At 41.9% G+C, this 24146-nt stretch overlaps 1 protein-coding gene across 5 annotated transcripts in view; it reads right to left on the bottom strand.

Annotated features, from left to right (window-relative positions):
• Nucleotides 1–24146, bottom strand: part of GRIP1 (glutamate receptor interacting protein 1) — a gene marked incomplete at its 5' end in the record, with an annotated part of 698195 nt that overhangs the window by 78741 nt on the left and 595308 nt on the right. For 3 of the 5 annotated variants that reach the window (XM_079937948.1, XM_079937951.1, XM_079937952.1), the window contains 5 exons: nt 4428–4508; nt 14301–14446; nt 15115–15301; nt 21785–21937; nt 22598–22753. In XM_079937948.1, coding sequence (XP_079794074.1) covers nt 4428–4508; nt 14301–14446; nt 15115–15301; nt 21785–21937; nt 22598–22753 — 723 coding nt within the window. The remainder of the gene's footprint in view (nt 1–4427; nt 4509–14300; nt 14447–15114; nt 15302–21784; nt 21938–22597; nt 22754–24146) is intronic. The other 2 variants (XM_079937949.1, XM_079937950.1) reach the window with 2 other exon arrangements.

The raw sequence follows: 24146 nt of genomic DNA, 5'->3' as shown, positions 1-24146 counted from the left end.
AAAAACTACAAATAGAACTACCATATGACCCAGCAATCCCACTACTGGGCATATACCCTGAGAAAACCATAATTCAAAAAGAGTCATGTACCAAAATGTTCATTGCAGCTCTATTTACAATAGCCCGGAGATGGAAACAACCCAAGTGTCCATCATCGGATGAATGGATAAAGAAGATGTGGCACATATATACAATGGAATATTACTCAGCCATAAAAAGAAACGAAATTGAGTTATTTGTAGTGAGGTAGATGGACCTAGAGTCTGTCATACAGAGTGAAGTAAGTCAGAAAGAGAAAGACAAATACCATATGCTAACACATATATATGGAATCTAAGAAAAAAAATGTCATGAAGAACCTAGGGGTAAGAAGGGAATAAAGACACAGACCTACTAGAGAATGGACTTGAGGATATGGGGAGGGGGAAGGGTAAGCTGTGACAAAGTGAGAGAGTGGCATGGACATATATACACTACCAAACGTAAAACGGATAGCTAGTGGGAAGCAGCAACATAGCACAGGGAGATCAGCTTGGTGCTTTGTGACCACCTAGAGGGGTGGGATAGGGAGGGTGGGAGGGAGGGAGACGCAAGAGGGAAGAGATATGGGAACATATGTATATGTATAACTGATTCACTTTGTTATAAAGCAGAAATTAACACACCATTGTAAAGCAATTATACTCCAATAAAGATGTACAAAAAAAAAGATAGAAACATTCATAAACCCCTATAGTGCCTCAGTTTCCCTAACAGTACCCGTGTGTGTATGAGTGAGAAGAGGGTCCTTTGGTTTCCTACTTAGGTAGGATAATTACGGTTGGCACTAAATTTTGTGGGGTAGAGCCTTGCTTAAAATATTTCATGAGGCTCTATGTGGAAAATAAATATCGATCATTATAATAATTAACATTCATTACGGTTCACAAGGTGTTCTGGGCACCTTACATACACTAACTCATCTAATTTTCTCAACAGTGCTGCAAAGAAGGTAATGAGCATGCCATTTTATAGACAAGGAAACTCAGTACAGAGCGGTCAAGAGAGTTGGGAAGTGGGGCAGTCTGGGCTCTGAGTCCTTGCTCTTCATCATTTTCCAAGTTCATGCTTCTTCAGTTCATGCAATAGACTTTGCACAAGCATCTATATTCCTCATCGCCCTCAGAGGCTCATTTCCTGGAGGGCACACTGGTTAGAAGAACATTGGTTACAGACTCCTCATTCACTCCTTCAACAAAGACAGGGATTAAACAAGCATCTCGTATGTGCCAGGAACTGTGCTAGACCTCAGGAATTTACTATTCTGTAACAATGAAAATGGATTCTGTTTTGTTTTTTTTTCTTTAGCAAATTCTGCTTTCTCAACTGGCAAAATATGAGTATTTTCCACGAGGAGACACTAACTCAGGATGGTGAGGATTAGTTGTGTAAATGGAGCTGGAGCTCTAGAAGGACTGACAGGCATGTTTGATGAGCTTACGTATCATTTCTCCATCCGGGTATGGCACAAAACTTTTAGCTTCCATGAAAAGCTTTACTTTACAGCTGGCTAAAATTCAAGCAGTTTTGTGGGGTTTGGGGATAGTTTCCATGATTGGTATTAAAATCAGTTTTAGTACATATGTAACATCATCATAAAGCATAATTTTATATGATTCTTTATGCGAATAAAATATTTTGCAGTTGTGTGTACATGGCCACACTTGAAACAAACTGAACATATAAATACTGACTTTGAAAAAGGAATCTATCACAGGATTAGTTTTTAAAGGGATACTCTCCTTTATAGTTAAATTACATTTTTATGTATATTAATCTTTAAGAATAAATCTATTGCGAGTTGCCATTTGATCCTGCAATCCCACTCCTGAGCATATATCTGGACAAAGCTATAATTCACAAAGATACATGCACCCCTAGGTTCATAGCAGCACTATTTACAATAACCAAGGTGTGGAAACAACCTAAATGTCCATGGACTGATGAATGGATAAAGAAGATATGGTATATATATATATATATATGTACATACACACACACACACACAATGGAATATTACTCAGCCATAAAAAAGAATGAAATAATGCCATTTGCAGCTATGTACATGGACAGACCTAGAGATGATCATACTAAGTGCAGTAAGTCAGAAAGAGAAAGACACATACCATATGATATCGCTTATATGTGGAATCTAAAATATGACACAAATGAACTTATCTATGAAACAGAAAGAGACTCACAGACATAGAGAACAGACTTGTGGTTGCCAAGGGGGAGGGGAATGGGGAAGGGAAGGATTGGGAGTTTGGGATTAGCAGATGCAAACTATTATCTATAGAATGGATAAACAAGTAGGTCCTACTGTATAGCACAGGCAACTATATTCAATATCCTGTGATAAACCATAATGGAAAATAAAATAAATAAAACTGCTTTTCAAATAAAAAAGAATAAATCTATTGCATTAAAAAAGACCATCCTCTTAAGTAAAATTTGAGAGTAAAATTACAGTGTGGCAAACTGTGTGGTAAGAGAAGCTTCCGAGGAATAGGGGTCTTCTGTAGATGCACCAGTAGTAAGCATTTCTAAGGACTCAAAACTTAGTATTGGGCCATGGCACTCAGAGTGTCTTTACTGAATGGAGGCAGGAGGAAGAAAGAATGGGGTGGAAGCAGGGTCTCTGCGTGCAGCCAGCAAGCAGGCTCTACACTGCGCAACTCCAAGAGGTGCCCCGTTCACGGCCAATTCTGATGGAATAAATGAATGGAATGGAATAGACAGGATAAATGAGAGCAGGGTTAAAGTTACATGCGGGTTGCAGAAGCCACGTAGAGCCCCAGATACTTTTAGAATAGTAAGTTCTGATGAGCTCTCCCTTAATCTCAGCAAGCACAGCTGGTGACAGAACAGTGGCATACCATCTTTGCCTCGTAATGAACAAACCGAAAGGGGAAGCGACCCAGTTAAAGGCGTAAATGACTGTAGTAGCAACTAGAATAGGTCTGGAGTCTCCAAAGTCCCATTTCATCTTTCTACTTACTCTACAGAGGAACGTCAGATCCATCAGTCCTACTTTTCTCCCAGCACTGGGGGTTGGGGGAGATACAGGCTCTCATACATATGGCTTCTTGTTCTTTTTTTTTTTTGCGGTACGCGGGCCTCTCATTGCTGTGGCCTCTCCCGTTGCGGCGCACAGGCTCCGGACGCATTGGCTCAGCAGCCATGGCTCACGGGCCCAGCCGCTCCGTGGCATGTGGGATCCTCCTGGACCGGGGCACGAACCCGTGTCCCCTGCATCAGCAGGCGGACTCTCAACCGCTGCACCACCAGGGAAGCCCTGGCTTCTTGTTCTTAACATTTATTCCATATTGTAGTACCACTATTTTTGGTGTTACATTAGATATATGTGATTTATTGGTTATTAATAAAACTTCATCTTCGATGTTAAATGTATATTGTCAAAGTTGAATTGAACAGCTCCCATTTCATACACCCACTTGAGAACTCTTGGTTTTTGCCTTAGCCACTGATGTAAATGCTATTTACATCACTTTTACGTGATGTAAAAGGCACCTTTACGTAGCCTCATCACTCTCTGGAAGGGACCACACCTTGGTCACAGATGTCGCTTCTAGGTCTCCTTTGGTCTTCATGCATTAATCATTTGCCTCATTTTCTTGAAGCATTTATGGATGAACTTAGTTTATGGATATTAAAAGCATAGAGACCTCAATTTCCATTCTACAAATTTCCACTGGGGCTCAAATTTTCAAAGCTGTTTTACCAAAGCAGTTATAAATCTAGAGCCTGAGGAAAAGAGGGAATTAAACACATTTATATGTCCTCCTTTTCTTTTTGGCTTGGTTACCCAGGCACCTTGTACCATGGAGGAATTCAGGAAGTTACTAAAGAAAAAGACATTATTTCATTCTTGCAAAATGAATTATAGATGCATAGTGGACAGATGGGAAGATAGTCTCAATAGATTATTGTGAAAACTTAATCTATAGTATGTTAAAATGTAGAGAACCTCTATTCCTTCATATGCCATCTAATTATTCATGGGGGGTGTGTGAGACGTATTTATTGAGTACTTACTCATTATTTGCCAGGGATTATACTAGGTATATAAATATGTTATTTTATTTAATACTCTGAATAACCTACAAAATGAGGATATTTCGCAGATACGCTTATTTCCATTTTATAGGTGAAGAAACCTGAGACTGAAGAGAGTTACAGTAACTTGCTCCATTCACACAGCTATTCAGTGCTGGAGGGTAACCGGCTCCACATTTTTGTACCATTAGGTAGAAACTTGGCAATGAAACTTAAAACATTTGCCATGCCTGTAAACCATTTGAGAATACGCTTTTCTCATGTCTTCCTAAAACTCTGCATTTTAAAAGATATCACTTGTACTTACAACTTATGGTTATTCCAAGTTCCACACTGTGTTTCTTAGGGAGCTTTACATGAAATGTTCCACTACTCGGGATGACAGACTCTGTAATTTCAAAACAAAAGAGAATGTGTTTAGAGAAGACTAGGAAGATTGGAGCACCAATCAATGAAAATGCATCAGGAATACTTGTATCATCGTCATCATCTGTAGTTAAAGCTGTAGGAATTGACATCAAATCCTGATAAACTAAGCTCCTTGTGAAGAACAGACGTCCTACCCACAGGCCACAGCGCATAATTCACAGCAACAGTCGAGTTCCACGTTTTTAAAGTGTGATTCAGACAGCATCTCCATCAAATGTACCTAGGATGCAAGTTAAAAAGATAGATTCCCGAATCATCCCAGATCTGCGGAATCCGAATCTCTGAAGACAAGGCCTAGAAATCTGCATTTTAAACATATTCTCCAGGTGATTCTTAGGTATACTAAAGTTGAAGAACCAAAAGTAGTTATATTCTTTTCTCCCCCAGCCATATTGTTTGCAGAGTTTATTATTCAGCAGTGCTTTCTTTTTTTCATTCATAGCTGGGGGAGATCGATTTCGGAAAAGATTTCAGTTAGCTGTGACGGTTGTTGATTTGCAGGAGGAGAGGTGTGCCTGAATTTGTAAGGTAAACGTGGAAAAGTACACTTAAAGATGTAGAAGCAGCAGTGATAGTCAAAATATCTCACAACCAGAATGGTCCTGACCACAACCAACGAGACTGAGTGCTGAGCAGAGTTGGAACAAAGGGACCCAGGAGGTCCCACTGCACCAAGGATGACCCTCTAGTTTCTGGATCACGGGGACGTTTCAGGGAGGAGCACGAGGGCAGGAGTCACTGGAACAGAGCGAAGTTGGGCTCAAATGTTGGCCAACCAGTAGAGAAGTAAGCTAATGTAGGAACAGAGAGGGAAGCGGTGTGTACTGCTCGACTCTCAACCTTGGATAGATCTACTGTGATGTTACCAGGGCGTGACTAGTATCTGAGAAAGAAAGAATTGCTACATATTCTTAAATATATTCTTAAAATTCCTCTAACAGTCTGGGAGGCCTTCAATTGGAGACAAGGTTAAAATGGAAATATCCTCTTAAGAGATAACATCTATTCACACTAAGTAGCTAATGACTATAATCCTTTCTTGAAGGTTTTAGAAAGGGGTGGGAAGGGTTGGCAAGAAACAAAGGAAACATTAGCATAAGGGGAGGCTTGTGGGATGTCGGAATGAAACCACTTTTTCTGCTTCATTTTGCGCCAAGCTAGCTCCCAAACCGCCACAAAGAATTAACTACAGCTGCTGTGATGTGGGTAGAACTATTCGGTCCTCAGGCCCCTAGTCCAATTTGTTAATCACATTTTTAACATTTTGAGTCTCTGCAAAGCAGAGGTGAAAGGTGGGGTGGCCTCATGGAAGCAGAGTACTTCCTTCCTTCATCTGTCTTAACCTGCTCTTCCTGGCCTTTTCTACTTGCCCATGAAGAATTTAGGCAGTGAACCTTTTGTAAGACCAGAACCTGGGCTTCCCTGGTGGTGCAGTGGTTGAGGGTCCACCTGCCGATGCAGGGGACCCGGGTTCGTGCCCCGGTCTGGGAGGATCCCACATACCGCGGAGAGGCTAGGCCCGTGAGCCATGGCCGCTGAGCCTGCGCGTCCGGAGCCTGTGCTCCGCAACGGGAAAGGCCACAGCAGTGAGAGGCCCGTGTACCGCAAAAAAAAAAAAAAAAAAAAAAAAAAAAAAAAGTAATAATAATAATAAGACCAGAACCTGATCTTCCAACTCAGAGTAACTGCCATAGACAAACAGGAGCACACAGTAAAATTTTGATTTTCCTGGGCCCTCCAGGCTTCTAGAAAGTCATCTGTAAAGAAGGTTCCCCAAACTGCCCTGGTAAGTTTCAGCCGGGGCTGCTGGGTAAAGGCAAGTCTGCCCCCCTCTGGCTTCTTCCTTCTTCCCAGTTCTTTCCTCATTTCGCTGGGGCGTGAGGGAATCTGTCGCCTTCTCCCACTTCCTCCCTCTCTTCTTAATTCTCCTGTCCTGTCAGGTGTGGCCCCTTGAGTGTCACAGATGTTGTCCTCAACTAAGACTAATCTAAGATGTGCCAGGAAGTAACAACATATATTTATTTGTTTATTTATTCATGAAGAATTTGTATCCTTCCCATTTCCCAATCGGAACTTGAGATAGATAAAATTAGTTATTTCCCCCAGTAGATTTCAAAAAGACTGGCTAATTTTAATATATTGGGGCAGAAAAAGAGAAATGAGGTTAAGTAATAACCACCTCGGTATGCTTTACTTCCTTACTTCAGGTGCTCCAAGTATCACAAATATTTACTCCTAAAAGATCTCTCAAATCCTTCCTTTCATCTCTTTTCTGAATCTTTGTGATGGCTAATTACTACCTGCTTCCCACCACCAAAAGAGAAAGTTTAGGAATTTGGAATTAGCATGCAGACTGGGGGCAGACAGGGTATTTGGAAGAGGCTAGTTTGGCCCATCCGCACCAATAGCCAGGCTGCAGAGAGAAGGCAGAAAGAAACAAGTGTACTTGAGGACAGTGTGAGGTCTTGCAGAGAGCCAGTGGTTAGCCTTGACAGCCCCTGGGTCTAGCTCTTCCAGGGGCTGCCTATTCCCTGTCCTCAAAGGCTGTGAAACACCAGTGTGCTTCCAGGAAATGCCTCTCCTGTCTAAATTAGCTTGAGTGCATTTCTGTGGCTTGCAACTAAATAGCTTTGCTATTTAGAGAACTCATTTCATGTATGTCTGTTTTAGTGTTACCCGTTTTACGAAAACGTTCTCTGTGAAAGGGGAGGGGAGCATAATGTACGTATATGTGTATCCACGTATGTATATGACATCTTGCCCAAGATGCTATACAAGTGAGTCTTTGATTCATAAGGGCCTGGAAAACACAGATCTAAAATAGTTACTATAGAAACATTTTGCTTTACATTTAAAAAAAAATTATTTGTTATTTTTGGCTGTGTTGGGTCTTCTTTGCTGCGTGTGGGCTTTCTCTAGTTGCGGCGAGCCGGGCTACTCTTCGTTGCAGTGCGCGGGCTTCTCATTGCAGTGGCTTCTCTTGTTGCGGAGCACAGGCTCTAGGCGCGCAGGCTTCAGTAGTTGTGGCACACAAGCTCAGTAGTTGTGGCTCGCGGGCTGTAGAGCGCAGGCTCGGTAGTTGTGGCGCACGGGCTTAGTTGCTCTGCGGCACGTGGGATCTTCCCTGACCAGGGCTCGAACCCGTGTCCCCTGCATTGGCAGGCGGATTCTTAACCACTGTGCCACCAGGGAAGCCCTTGCTTTACATTTTTAATGTAGGGAATCTTGACCAAGATTAACATTGTTAATGACACTGAAGGAGACATTATCACTTCCTGGAAAACAGTAATAGATCACTTTTGACTACATAAGATTTGAAATATTTATAATGAATAAATATCAACATATGAATCTCTTTGATCAAGCTGTGGCTTCATTTTAATCTTAAATGTCAACATGATTTATTTTCTATCTGGTAATTTTCCCCCCCATACAATTACTTGGTTGTTAAAGCCAAGGCACGTTTAATTTGGGGTTTCTTAAGGAAATAATAATAAAGAGGAAAAAGATCCAATATTTGGAGAAACATCAGGTTTAGAGTAAGTAAACAGAACATTTATTTTCTTAGACTCCCCTGTGATTATTTTGTGCTTCCCTGGTTTTGCTTTATCTTTGTTAATACTGTAATTAAAAACACATTTGGGTAAACAGAGTCCTCTTTCTTTCCAACTGGTCTGCTTTTTCTGCCCAAAGCATTCATTGTTAGCACAGTAAGATAACCACCACATCACAATTCATCAACCTGGACACCCTTGTGAGATTTGAAAAAATTAAGGAAGTATAACGGGGGCAAATGTTAATGTTTAACTCCCACTCACACAGAGAAAAACACTGGGGATTCTAGTAATGATGGCAAACAACATTTGATAGGATTTTTCACGGAGGCTTCTTGCCAGGACAAAGCTGTATTTTTTCCAACAAAGTAACTTCAGCATTAAAGTAGAAACTTTAAGCATTCATGATATTGTACACTGGTATTTAAAAGACAGTATTGAAAAAGGCAGAATGTAAACTGTGTATATGTTATGATTATAGCTTTACAAAATTATATGTATGGTAAAGGACTTTGGTAAAGAAATATAAAAAAATAAACTTTTGTTTATTAGAATGATGGGGTTATAAGTAACTTCAGCATAAGAAAAATCCCTTTAACATTACTACAATTTGTTTGGACAGTGGTACCCATGTAAAAAGAGATAGATTTAGGCAAAAGTGTACCCACTGTCAAGCTTTTTAACCACTGTCTGTGTCACTTAGAATGTTTATAAAATAGAGATAGGTAATCTCTAAGATCCAATAGTTTGAGAATCAGTGTCTGGGTATAATATATTTCTGAGGAAGAATTGGAAATGAATGGTAGTTCATATCCAGACAATTAGGAGTGATACACATAAAATAAAAATGCATGTATAGCACAAGTAAATACTTAGGAGACACTGCTATGGAGAAGGTCAATCGTGCTGGCCATTCCACTACTGGGATGTAGTGAGTAGATGCTCCTCGAGATCCTACAGTGCACAGGAGAGACACCTCCCCTCAACAAACAATGTCAGTAGGGCAGAAGCTCAGAAATCCTGCTGTTTCACGCTGGGAACCCTAATATCGTCTTGAAGAGGGAGTGTAATACGATATGGAAAAGACAGGTGCAAGTCAACAGACCCGGGATCTACCGTTCACTTTGCTGTATGACCTTGAGTTTCCCCACCTGAACCTCAGTTTTCCCATTCATAAATAAATGAAGGTATTGGATTATAACAGTCCTCCCGCCACGAATGTTCTACAATTATAATAAGTACATTCTGGGGCCACAGGACAGCCTTCTTTGAAAGGTATAGTCTCAGTGCCATCTGACTGATTCTTACGAGGTCTTTTACTGGCTTCTGCTTGGCCACAGCTGACGGGAAGGGGAAGATGCTACACCTAAGCTGGGCCACTTAGGTGCTTTTTCTTGGGAATTAGAAGTTAAAAATGGCTGGTCCCGGCTGGGCATGTTAGCAAGGATGGGGTGATCATGTACAGTCAGAAGTCACAGAAAACTTGTACAGGGACAAAGGGAGCAGATGTGAAGAAACAAGCAGCACCAAGAGACGAGGAACCTCAGAGAAGCAATGGGTATGAAATCAATTTGTGGTGCAGATTGAACTTCCTGATCCTAGTCTCTCAGGAGTGCCCATTGTACTTCATTCATTCATTCATTCATTCACCAAGCATTGGCTGAGAGCCTCCTGTATTCCAAGCACTATTCTGGGTGCTGGGGTACATTCTTGAACAAAAGGTACAAAGTCCCTGACATCATAGATTTTCCTACTGGAGAAGACAAGACAAGGAACAAATAAATATACCCCATAACATCATGGCATAAGAAGGGAGAAGAAGAGCTATAAATCTGGGCAAGGGGAGAGACAGTGATAGATGTCGTGGAAGGCTTCTTGGAGCAATCTGAGCAAAGATCTGAATGAAGTGAGCAAACCACCCAGACATGCTGGGGAAGAGCTGCCCAGGCAGAGGGAACAGCAACTGCAGAGAGACTTCGATGGGAGTGTGCATGGCAGGAGCAGCTAGTTCATACTCCCTCCTCATTCCAAGTCCTGCCCTCCTCATTCCAAGTCCCGCCCTCCTCCTGAGAGACTTCACCACGTAGATGCTCCGCCCATCACTCTGCATCCCCCACTCCCAGACCTCTGGTTGAATGACACTTGCCTCCACTCCGCTTCACTTCGGCAGCTCACTACCCTGAGCCTTACTTGACCTCTGAAATCTTAAACTCTAATATGCCACTTTGACCTCAGTCTCCTGGCTGTCAGCCTTCTCATTCCCTTCCTCTCACTCCCCCCATTTTCCTTCCTGAAGACTCCTAATTCCTGAAGTGCTCCCTTTCCTTTTGGTCTCGCATGCTGCTCCTTTATTGATTTCCGTCCCTCCCTAAGCTAGATTCTTTCAAGCACAGGCAGTATGCGTAGTGCGTAGAGTGTGGCCTTTGGAGCCGCACTGTCTGTGTTAAAATCCCAGACCTACCATTAATGGGAATCTCCGTTTTCTGGGGACATAATAATAGTAACTTTCTCCATTGCTGTTTTAAGGACTAAATGAGCTAATGTACAGGCAGGGCTTAGAAAAGTAACATGCCATAGAGTAAGCATTTGATAAATATCATGATAATTTTGATGCTATTATCATAATCATTCCTCTGCTCTTCCTGCAACGATTTGAACCTCTATGACTTACGTGTTCCTTCTTTGAAACTTCTCTGGAAATCTCAGTCTCTGGATCAATCTCATCATCTACTGACTTTGCTTTTATTCTTCGGCAGTTGAGGTCTCCTGACAAAAAACTACTTGACCATGCGGTTTGATGTTGCTATAGACTTAGAGCTTCTGGACTCTGCTTGGTCTGCCACCCAGCTTGAAAATCCCTTTACATGAGTCTGGTTGGTTATCTCATTCATTTCCCCATTAGCTATTCTAAACCTTCCCCATTCTTTTCAACTCCCCAAGGTGCTGACCCTTTCTTGACAGTTCTTACATGATCTTCCTAAATACAGCTAAAAATTTAATTACATTCTCACATCTTTCTCTTCAAACTCCTAGGGAGAGGTCTTCTAGTTTCTGTCTTAGACGAGTTATCTACCTATGTTCTAGATAACTTCCCTTCTCATCCCTTTGGAAACCGTATCTACCAATTATCTCTTTTCTCTTTCATTTATTTCAGGCCCCAAACATGTTCAAATCTCTCCAGTCTTAACCAAACAAAATAACACCTCTCTGAATGTGGAATCCCCTTCTATCTGTTGTCCCATCTCCTTTCATCTACAGCTAAATGTCTTGACACTGCCAAATGTCCTCTGGGGCAAAACTGACCTTGGTTGAGAACCACCGATTAGAAGATAGGGTGGTATAGGACTTCCCTGGCGGCGCAGTGGTTAAGAATCTGCCTGCCAATGCAGGGGACACGGGTTGGAGCCCTGATCCGGGAAGATCCCACATGCCTCGGAGCAACTAAGCCCATGAGCCACAACTATTGAGCCTGCGCTCTAGAGCCCATGAGCCACAACTACTGAGCCCGCCCGCCTAGAGCCCATGCTCCGCAACAAGAGAAGCCACCACGATGAGAAGCCCGCGCACAGCAAAGAAGAGTAGCCCCCGCTTGCCGCAACTAGAGAAAGCCTGTGCGCAGCAACAAAGACCCAATGCAGCCAAAAATAAATAAATAAAATAAATAAATTTTTTAAAAAAGAAGATAGGACAGTATAAAACAGAGCACCGAGTATGTAACTAAATGTTGCAGAAGTTCTCAAAAGAGGAGCCCATGGTGGCCTCCAGTCCTTTTCATCTACTCCCTGCATTTTTCCTGCCAAACTGTCTTCCAAGACTCCTTGGCAGACAGACAACAAGCACAGCTTGTCTGTACTTCTCCACACTTTTTTCCCTCACCCCTCAGCTCCCTGCAATCTGACTTCTGTCCGCCAGTTGCTTGAAACTTCTCTACGATGTCTTTCTTCCTAATTGCTGAATCCAGTGGACATTTCCTTTCCTGCCTTTCTTACTTGAATTCTCCACAGCACTTTTATGCTATTGACGGCGACTTTTGCCTTGAAACTCTTGCTTTGGCTTCCAAAGAGTTTTGGTTCTCCTCCGACTTCTCCTACAGCATCTTCATCATCTCCTTTACTAGCGTCCTTTCCCTTTAAATCTTAGTATTCCTCAGGCAAAGTCCCCTCCTCAGTCCCCTTCTTAACACTACTCTTTCCCTAGTGGTGTCCTTTATTCCATGACTTTAACCATCACCACCATGTTGGTCACTCCTCAGTCCTGCTCTCCAGCAGAGACCCCAATCCCAGGCTCCAGGAGGTAGCCTGCAGTCTCTTGGGCACTTCCTTCTGCATTCCAGCGGCAACACACTTTCAGCAAGTCTATTCTTATCTTTCAGCAGTTCTTTCTTGTGTCTAACTGGATACAAAGTCCTTGAAGATGTCGATCCTTTCTATTCTTTCTTTCAATGATCTGAACATAGCGCAGCACCTAGCACTTAGTAACTGGTACTTGGGAAGAGTCTTCTGAGTAAGGAATGGATGTACTTGTCCTTTTTTCCCTAGTATTGACAGTGGATTTGCCTACTCATGTTTAAAACAGAACTCTTTTTGTTATCGCCAAATTTCTACGCTTCAGGTCTTCTTCTCAGTTAAAGACACTGCTATCTGCTCAACCACTCACCTTCATAACTCAGGATCATTATGAACTCCCCTTTCTCTCATCTTCCATATCCAACCCATAAGCAAGTTATGTTAGATCTGCTTCAAGCCGCATCCTAAACTTCACTCTCTGTCACCATCTCTAGCACTATCGCCTTGTCCAAGCCACCAACCTTCTGCTACAATCTTCTGTTTTTTTCTAAGTTTGCTACTGTCCCCCCTACACTTCATAAGGATCTCTCCAAAACATCCATCAGGTTATCTCACTCCCCTCCATAACAGGCCCCATGATTTCGTTACACTTATAAAATTGTACCAAGGCACTGCCCTGGCCTGTTCCAACCTCTCCCACCCCACCTCCAAATCCAAACCTGACTCCTATCCCCAGCTCCCTTCTATGCTCCAGCAAGAGCCCTTTTTGCTGTTCCTCAAATCCACCAAGCTTATTACACTGGCTGCTCCCTCTGCCTGGAATGCTCTCCTCCAAGATTCTGACATGGCTGGCTCCTTCTCAACCTTTAAATCTCTGCTGAAATGTCTCTTCCTTAGAGAGTTATCCTATGGAAAAAAAAAACCCCTACAGTCATTCTCTAACCCCCATTCGGCTTTATTTTCCTCAGAGCACTATTACTGCCTAAATTTATATTTCCTAATTTTTAAATTAACTTTCTGTACTGCTATAATATAAGCTTCATGAAGACAGGGATTTTTTTTTTTTCCCTCTCCTGTCCACTGTTGCATCTCCACTGTATAGAATAGTAACTGGCCCACAGTAAACATTCAGCAAATATTTGTTGGGATAATGTGACCCCTATGTCCAAAGGCATATCTTTATTGATTGGTAAAGGTTATTGGGTCTGTGAGATAGTGTTTCATTAAGAGAAGACAACTTTCTTAAATGGGAACTAGCACAGACCTCTAAAACCTGTACACCTATTAGCTACTGACAAGGACTCCTTCCATGGCCAAACTTAAGTCATACAAATGCACTTGCTGACTGACGCTGAGTTCAATCTCTTTCCTATTGCAAGTCTTGATCGCTACTGAAATAGTCTTGAATAAAGTCTCCCTTGTCCTTTTTAACAAGTGTCTGGCGCGATTTCTCTTTAACGCTAGAGACCAAATATTCACCTACTGGGCTTGAATAAATCCACCCAATGAATTCTCATTGTTCCCCACAGAACTTTCATATTTTTTTCTGCAGTGGAAAGAGTCAAAGAGAGGCATTTCTTGCCCCCGTGACTGAAGAATATGGTTTCTCTAGCATATAGGGGAAAAGTCAGGAAGAATAAAGGCTACATGATTTTTTAAATCACTTTTATAGCAGCTATTACTTATTCATTTTGTCACATTTATTTTCAATTGTTCTTGTGGTGACATTTTAATGAATAATACAAAAGCAATGCTCAGTGCAAAATGACACCTTGAACCTCCGAAAAAAGAACACGTTCGTTACATAAAAACAATTTGTCGTTCCTCCCCCGTCCCCTGCCACATAACCCACATGATTCACATGCAGTCCACTCCTGACTACGCAGCTGACTGGAGATTATATGATCATACCTGCAACATCGAACTCAATTTCCAGTGTGACCTTGCTTGTGATTGAAGAGTCTCGGAGGAGCTGGCTGGCTTCCTCGAAGGTGCTGTCTTCAGTTGGAATTCCATTAATGGCCAGCACTCTGTCTCCAATCTGTAGCACCCCACATCTGAATTTAGAACCACACGTTACAGGTCACAGATGGAGTAAATAATTATCCACTTGAAGTTGCCAAGATCCTGGCAAATAGCATTTGGTCTCATTTATTTAATGTTGTGGGCATCCTATTAGGTCAACTGCAATATCCCACATTCCTTTTTTTTTTAATAAAAGTGTAGTTGATTTACAATATTGTGTTAGTTTCCGGTGTACAGCAAAGTGATTCGGTTATATGCAATGTCCTACATTCTTGCATTTCTTGGCTACAAATGTGAGCAAGGGAATCTTGAAGTATCCCAGAAAAGTAATTAATAATTCAGCACCATGGTATTGTTATAACCTGATCTGAACCAATATATAGTAACGATGAATGTGCATTCCCCCATGGCACAGAAATTATTATGAAGTTTGGACTTCAGAGATTTTTTTAATGGATTTTTTTCCCCTTTTAAATTAATTTAGCCTCTAGTCGCCAACGGACAAAAATCTGCTAAAGGCACTCATGCTCGCTATTCTGTCTCAAACCTGATCAAGAACGTAAAATTTTATTGTCAGAACAGAGTTCATCACGTCTTGCATTTCCTGCGTTGAGCACTGTTCCATGATTTATTAGCTAGTCAAAGATAGCCAGCGAGAAATGCAGGGCAGACAACGATGCTGTGAAAGAAAATGTCTCACCTCTCTGCCGGGCTGTCAGCTTCAATATAGGAAATCAGAGGTGGAGAGGAGAGGGTCTCTGTGGCAAACACACTGCCCTGCAGTTGAATCCCAAATCCTGTGACAGGATCTGCTGTGAGCACAACCTCTGTGGTTTCTGTGTGAACAACCTGCCCAGCCAAGCCCACCGTACTGGAGGCTAATGACACTAGAGGAACAAACACACACACAAGAAATGATTTTAGATTGGAACAGGCACCAGGAGTGCCAGCATTTCTGAAACAGATCATGTCTCCGGAACAAAAGCTCATTGGCAATGGTGGGATGTGAGGTTTTGGTCTTTTAGCATAAAAAGTTTCACCAGAGCTGAACAGGATAGATGAATCTCCCAATATTTGTCACATCTAAGTCACAGCATCAGTGTAGCCCCCTCCTCAGGCCCACCCCTAATAGCAAGGACAGTTGTGGGAGCTGTAGGAAGAGGATGGTCTTGGGGTCAGGGTACCTGAGGTCTAGTCCTGGCTCGACCACTAAGCAACCAGTTGGGTGACCTTGGGGTAAGTCATCTATCTCCTTCCTATCTAGGAAAATGGGGGTTGGGCTTAACTGGTCTAATGTGTCCCCCCCCCCCCCACTTTAGCCATTTGCACCTAAGATTCCAGCTTTTACAAACAACTTGACCTTCAGTTTTGAAGAAACAACTGATCCAAGTCTGGCTCCTGGGGTGATGAGGATGTTCTGGTCATAAGCCTTAACGTGGCGTTGGGTTGCCACAATGGAGTCCTTTAAACCCTACATTCCTCCTACCCGCAAATTTGGTCTCTTCAGCTCTTGTTCTTTCCCACTGGCTCGCCAGCCTGTTTTGTCATCTCTTATTTCATTCATTTCTCTGATATTCATCCAAGCCCCCAGGCGCACAGCTGTCTAGTTCCCATTCCCGACCTAGGTGGTGAAGAAGCATCCTCCAGGAATGCCTTCCTCTCAGCGCTGCTCACTGGCACCCATGCCTCCTTTGTTCTCCATGAGCAAGCTCTCTGCCTGTAGGGTCCTGCGTTTGACTGCCACTTCCTCCAATAAAGGTCTCTGGCCTCCTTCCTCCAAGTGAAACCTGATGACACCATACACCTCAGGACACTCTCCAACCACAAGCTATTTTCCCTCACGCTCCCTGCCTGGGGCAAGGAGAGAGAAGGGTTTAGAATACTCCTTGCTGCCCGTATGCAGTGCTGTTTATCTCAAATCACTCCTATTTCAAGTTCCATATTCTGTATTCATTTCTGCTTTGTCTCATCTTCAAACCCATAGTTTTCTGTTTTTGTTGAAGTCCCTCCATTTCCTCACTGACTTCAGGACTTGGCTGTGAACCTACCTCCTCTAACCCTTCGTTGTCCTCGGCACCTTTGACATCATGGCCGTAATCTCCTAACATGCTGGCTTGACGGTTCTTCATCTCTCTCAATGCCAGTTACTAGCAGTTCCATCCTCCTCCAGTCCTCTGCCAGCAGAGCCCTATGCTGGACCCCATCTTCCTTCAAAGTGGATAGAGCTCTAGGATCTCAATATCTGAATCCTCCTTATTGATCACATGTCCTTATGAGCCATCTTCCCGAGTCCCTACGATCTGACTTTCTCCTCTTTATGACGTCTAGTCCCATTTTCTCTCACTTGTCTCCTAGTCTAATGGCTTTCAAACAATATTTTTAGCAACGGATATTTCCCCCCCTTCATATGAAAGCACGTAAGAGATGCCCTTGTATTCCAGATAAGAACACAGCTACTGCAGGTAGTGAGGTAGGAGCAGAATACTCCAGAAGCTTCTGCCTCCCTCACGTGAGAATCTGGCTTGCAAGCCATCATCTTTCCTCATTGCCTTTTCTAACATCATTTCCTCCACACTCCACCTGGACCTCCGGTGACCATTTCAATGATGCCTCTGCTAGTATTCTTACACCTCATGTGATTTTGTCTACTCTCATACACCATACTCTTTGGTAATAGCCAGACACTCCACTGCTGTTACTGAGTTGCTGAAGGGTCCTACAGAAAGTCATGATGAATTCACATTATTCTCTATGGGGCCCTGGAATCTTCTGTGGTGTAATATTTTGTCACCTTATTTGATTCCTCATGGGATTTTTCACAAATATTTCTACTCTTTTAAGGGTCAAACTTTACTTCCTTTCCTACAAGACTGAAAAGATCCAGCCATTTGACAAGAATTCCTTAAACAACATGCTTGTCAACCTCAGCTTCTCAGTATCATCATTTGCTCTCCACTCCCACCCCCATTTCAGGAGGATGTACAAGGCTAATTCTTCCTTTCATTATTTTTGATACTATCCCTCCCTTTCCACTCCCTCTGTGATTTTGTGCCACAAAAACTTCTCTCTTGACATTTTTCCTAACTTTCCTACTCACTCCCCTAGCTTTCTGACCTTTCTCTATAGATTTGTACTGATTCCCAAACCGCTTAAAATTGACTTCTCCCTTCACTCTTTACTGTAACTACTCTCGCGAGGATGACTTCCTGATTGCCAAAATCAATGGCCTCGTCCTCTCTGACCACTCTGCAGCAACTGGCTTTGGGAACTATCCCTTTCTTCCTGAAGTGCCTCTCTTACTTTTGATGAAGATTTGTTCTTAGTTTCTTACTTTTCCAGCCCTTACCACTTCCTTTGCCTTCTGCACTCCAAACACAGAGCTGACCACGGCTCTGTCCTAAGTGTTTTCTACTCTCATTCTTTCCCCCATTCACTTCCAGTGCACCTGTAATATGACCTCTCATGTATCTTCTCGTGTCTCCATCTCTAGACTCTCTCAAGCTCCAGTGATGCATTTCCTTGATGTCCCATCCACAAGGATGTCTCATTGACTCCTCAAACTCAACATCTTCAAATTGAGTTAATCATCTTCTCTTTCTCTTTGCCACCACTATTTCTATGAATGGGACCATCATGTTGATGGTCCTTCAGGCTTGAAATCTCAAAGTAACCTTTGACTCACAACAATTCATTGTCTTAAATCCAATCAGTTGCTAAGTTCTCCCAGGATGATGACTAAAATATATCTTGTATAAATCCTCTTTTCCCTTCTTATCGCCAATGCCTTAATTCAGGCTCTCATTACTTTCATTGCATTCAATTCATATTCCAATTATTCTAATATACCTGTTTCTGGGTCCCCTCATGTCCAGTGCTTTCCGCATATTATTGCCAGATTAACTTTGTTTAAGATGAGGCCCCAACTTCTCTACTCTCCTAGAGTACAGCCTCATCACTGCTAGTAGAGATTTCTACATAGGCTTCCAACTAGCGTCCTTGCCCCTTATCTTTTGCTAACAGCTCCAAATTGCTCCCAAGGGGCTTTTCTACTATGCAAAGGTCATCCCCCAGTTTAGAATCTTTTAATGGCTCCCGATTTCCAAGAGAACAAAATCTCTAATTCTAGCAGACTACGCAGGATCCTTCATAAGTTCATTTTCTCCTGCCCATCCAGTCTCATGTTCCCTTATGCTCTGTTCCTGAGTCTTTCCTACAAGACTGAAAAGATCCAGCCATTTGAAAAGAATTCCTTAAACAACATTCTTCTCAACCTCAGCTTCTCAGTATCATCATTTGCTCTCCCCCTCCACCCCCATTTCACCTGCTGCAACTAAGGAACCCATGTGCTGCAACCAAGAAGCCCATCTGCTGCAACTAAGATTCAGTGCAACCAAATAAGTAAATATCAAAAAAAAAAAAAAAAAAAGGGAAAGGGGCTTCCCTGGTGGCTCAGTGGTTGAGAGTCTGCCTGCCGATGCCGGGGACATGGGTTCGTGCCCCGGTCTGGGAAGATCCCACATGCCGCGGAGCAGCTGGGCCCGTGAGCCATGGCCGCTGAGCCTGCGCATCTGGAGCCCGTGCTCCGCAACGGGAGAGGCCACAACAGTGAGAGGCCCGTGTATCGCAAAAAAAAACAAAAAAACAAGGGAAGCGCTAAAGTGGCAGAGGGCACAGCACATACAGAGGTGCAGAGGCATGAGAGCAAGCCTGGAAGAACATGACTCAGGAGCAACTAAGCCCGTGCGCCACAACTACTGAGACTGAGCTCTAAAGCCCGCGAGCCACAACTACTGAGCCCACGTGCCACAACTACTGAAGCCCGTGTGCCTAGAGCCCGTGCTCCACAACAGAGAGAAGCCATCGCAATGAGAAGCCCACACACCGCAACGAAGAGTAGCCCCTGCTTGCTGCAACTAGAGAAAGCCTGTATGCAGCAACAAAGACCCAACACAGCCAAAAAAAAAAAAACCCCAAAACCAAAAAACTTTAAAATGTGTAAACATCATCTGAGATAGCCAAATAGATTATCATTTATTTGTAGTCACTAATATCCTTAATCAAGACAGCAGTCTTACCTCACACAAACAAATGTTTGGCCATTAAAGCAGAAGTATGAACATGAATGCATCTGTTTTAATTGCTCTTCCCTGCTGAGGGCTGTTAGTCTGTTTTCTCTCAGTAAGCAGTGTTGCACAAGAAGGCATTTTATGTAAAAAATCTCATATAAAAATATCCACCACGAATCCTGAGGCATTAAATGGAAGACTCAACCTATGTATTATGTCAAAGTGGAACCATGTGAAAAATGTCTAAGTTTGAAAGCAGTGTTAACATCTCAGATATAGGCATCATAATAGCAAACACTAGTGCTTACTTCAATAGTGCTTCCTATTTAATAAGTATTGTTCTAGCATATATATATTATATATATATAGTGTATTTATAATTATAGTTCTTATTTCATTGGGTAATTGTGAAGATTATATGAGAATATATCATTGTTCATACATATATATGAACATATCATATATATATATATATATGAATATATAGTCTAGAATGTATTTCTTGTCCTGCATGTTCCTTTCAGTGATGAGAATACACACACACACACACACACACACACACACACACACACATATACACATTTTCATATAATCTTCACAATTACCCAATAAGGTAAATACTATAATTAGCCCCACTTTGTAGCTAAGAAGGCCAAGGTACAGAGAGCTTAGAAGATCTGCTCAAGGCCCTAGAGCTAGAAATTAATGACACTGGGATGAGAACCCACACAACCTGGTTCCAGAGGCTATGCTCATAACCAGTTCACTATGTTGCCTTCAACTCATTTCTTCCATGAGTAAATAATTTGCTCTCTCGAGTCAGCTAAGAAACATATGAGGCTCTAGGAGTTCCTTGTTCTCAGTTTTCCTTCTATTTACCTATACGAAAGATGACAAATCTTCTATTTGAAGGGATATGCACGTCAATATCATGAATACACCACAGTGGAGGTTTGCGATGGTTTTCCTTGTAAGGAAACCTCAGGTTCTTATAACATGAAGAGACCATGTCCCAGTATGGTGATGGCTGGTCTCCTACACTGATGGTGGCATTGGTAAGCCTGGCCACAGACCCACCTCTGAAGACGAATCTCTGGCAAACCAGATGAAGAGCCAATAGACCCAACCACCTTTCCTCACAAGAACATTTTCTCTTTAACACCAGTCTTGAAGTACCTGGGTTTGGTTTTGTTTAGGTAACTTAAGAGTGGTCCTTTCTTTATCCCCATGGTAAGCACAGGAAGAGATCCCATCTTCTTTGAGCTTCTTTACAGGAATCATAATCATGGCCACCAAAAACAACAAGAAATACTCACACCTCTCTAGACTATGATTAGATCTGGTTGGAGAGATAGGTGTTCTCTTCCTTTAAAACTTATGTGATTATGATGAGAGATTATATTCTGCCCTCCCATCACCACAAAAGAAAAATTTAGGAGTGATGTGTTTCTTCCCTAAGGCATTCAACCACCCTTTTCTTGTTTACACGTACAACCAGCTATCCAGAAACAAGCAGCCAACCACATTTTCCTAGTCTTGCCTAATCTATAATGTGCTTGGCTGTCCCAGAAGGTCATATTTCTAAGAATCACGGTCGAAATTCCTGGACCTTAGGATGCTTGTTGTAAAGACGAGCATCCTTCAATCTTCCTGACGCTGGCGTGAGTAACAGATATATGTTAGGGCAGAGATTTTCAGTGGGGCACGTTCCTGGGGAAAGTATTAGAATCTTGGGGAGTGACATACAGTTTGAAAAGGCACATTCAAGGGGAATGAGATAGAGTTTGAAAACGCGTGTTTAAACTTATCATTGCCTTTCTTGCAGGGGGAGGTTCATGAAATATAATTTAGTATGAAATTTATAATAATATTAAACAACTGCATGGAACTCTTATAGTTATCAAAAGGGGGACCTAGTTTTCAAAGAATTGCTTTAGAGTGAATAAGAAACTAAGAACAAAGATTTCATGTCCAAAACCACCCAGAATATAAGGAAGGAGTCGTAAAGAAAAAAAATCACATCTTTGGTTATTTTATCAGATCAAAAGAGCAAGAAAAAGATCTCAAAAAAAAAAGTTGTAGGCAAAGGTAGAATGAACTAACAAATTCAGTCTAAAACCGTATTTGGTGCAATCATTACCTTGTCGATAAGAGAGATCATTTCAATGGTCTTTGGCGCAGGGCTGCGAGCTGCTTAGCGTCTACCTGTGAAACACTCTTCCCGCAGGTTTCCTTATATCCAAGACTCCAACAGACCCACCCGTTTCCTCCAGGCCAAAAGTCACTGGCTAACATTTCACTTACGTGAGCTTTTGAAGTCTTTCTTTTTCAACCTCCTCCTCATCATGGTTCCACGTGGGCTAGTGGAGTAGAGGCTTCGAGGCAAAGTGCCCATGTTCAGGGAACTCAGGCTGTATGCACTCGTGGAGGTAGGAGAGAAGGATGAAGACAAAGCTGCTGTAAAAGAGTGAGGACTTGGCACAGAGCATTCTCAGGTGGGGTGTGAGCCTGCCACACCTGCCAACCAGCAACAATATAGAAAGACACACAAGAGGCACAGCAATGGCTAGTAGGTACCCCAACCAATAAGAGACCAGATCTCAGGAGCCATGGAGACAGCGCTTTAGAATCTGAGTTACAAGGGCCCGGAAGTGCCTGAGGAGCAGCGCTGATCTTCATAAGTATAATGCAACACGGAGAGGCTCTATGAATTTTGCTTTAGACAAAAAAGTAAACATTAAAACAAGTTTCTCCATAAACAACAACTCAATGTATCAAATACATAACCTCATTTTCATAGATATTTTCTGACATGAATTTCACAAGTGGTTCCATATACACAAATAAGGTCTGAGAAAACTGTACTGTATATACTATTCTGCATTGGTATTTCCTGGCCACACATAAAGCATTCGGAACCTTTACATCCTTTCCTAACAACAAATGCTTTCTGATGGAAAAGAAGGACTTAAGAGATGACAGAAATGATAAGTTGCTACTACATAAAGAAAAGCACACCACACCCATGAAACCAAAAATGGTATGAATCAGATGAGGAAGGGGTGAGAAGAATATAATTTAAGTAAAAGACCAGGAGGCGAAAGCCTGGAACATTACGAGGGCTGTTTGGAGGAGGTGCTTTCGTGAATGTCAGGGCTGGCGCTCTGCAATGGTCTGGGTGGTACGTATTATAGTGATGGTAGGTGTGAAGACTGCAGTGGTCGCTGGCCCAGGAATCCCAGGGAGGTTGCCTGTCGCTCCTCTGGATTTTCACTGCCCATATGAAGTGATGATGAGAAATAAAAACAAACAAACAAACAAAGAACCAAAAAAAAAAAAAGAGGAAAAAGTAACTTGAATTGCACAAATAAAAAGTGTAACAAAAAAATGAAAGCTGCTTGCAAAAAAAAAAAAATATTGACTTTGCCCTTTTCTCAGTGGTCAGCAAAACTGATGATTAACATCAGGGATGGTAACTTTTCATCTTCGCTAGAATAATGCATGTCTTTCCCCAGCCCATTTTTTCTCCTTTTAAGATGACTATTGAATCCATTTCTAATCTCCCCCTGTGCTTCACAGCAGAGATTAAAAACATTTTTTTTAACTTAAAAGTCAACCCCACAAAGATCTATGGCACAAGATTAGTAATTAAAGATTTGCAAATCTTGGCCAGTTAGTAGCACTTGTTTTGAGAAGAAGGAAAGAAGGAACGATAAATCACACTGGCTCCTGATTCAAGGGGTTTACTAGTCACACATCACAATTTACTGCTCCGACATTTTAATTACACTACTATTCATCACTTGAGCTTGATTTTTCTCAACAATAAACCACTCTAATCATCTATCATTATCAGGATCTTATTTATACTCTAATCAGAAGATAAAAGTCTCAATATATTTTATAATTCTGGGGGTATTTTTAAAAGATGTATTTACATTTGAAAGAGATATTTAATTATTAAAGTATTTCAAATACTTTATATTTCCTTAAGATGCCATGAAATTTTAATAAAGTCAATTTCAAAATTCTGGTGTCCCCTTTATTTTCAAAAAATTGTATATCATATTTCCATTCTAATTTCAATATTGTTTAGATTTGATTTTCTACCCAGTGTTCTGAAATACAAGCACTTTTATGTTTGTTACTATATTGACATGAAATTTTTCATTTAAGTATCTTAAAAAATGAAAAATAAAATATGAACTTTTATCTCCTACTGTTACGATTCTAAGGTTAGATGCCTTACATGTGAATGACTTCGCAGTATCTATTCATGTAGTGAGGTCAAATACTCTGTAAGTATTTAAAGGAGGGTTATGTACATAAGAGTTTAGATTATACCATCCGTGATATCAGTCTCACTGGCCACTTCACAGCCTTTCTGGAATGAGACAGTACATGGAACAAAAGCACTAGTGTGGACAGATCACCATGGGCTGAGGCCAAGCTGAGTTTCTGTTCCGGCTGCAGCCCATCTTCTGTATATGACCCTGGCCAGTTACTCAACCTCTCCAGGCCTCAGTTTCCTCATAGGTCAAGTGGAGATCATGAAAGCATCTACTGCACAGGCCAACTGTGAGAATTCTGTACCTAAGGTGCTTAGCACGATGTTCGTACACAGAATAAAATCCAATGACCCTTTATTAATAGCATTGATTCTGTT

The sequence above is a fragment of the Stenella coeruleoalba genome (genome assembly GCF_951394435.1).
Source record: "Stenella coeruleoalba genome assembly, chromosome: 11".
In the NCBI taxonomy this organism is placed as follows: Eukaryota; Metazoa; Chordata; class Mammalia; order Artiodactyla; family Delphinidae; genus Stenella; species Stenella coeruleoalba.
Note: the sequence above shows the minus strand (reverse complement) of the source record. Positions and strands in the feature narration are given on the sequence as shown.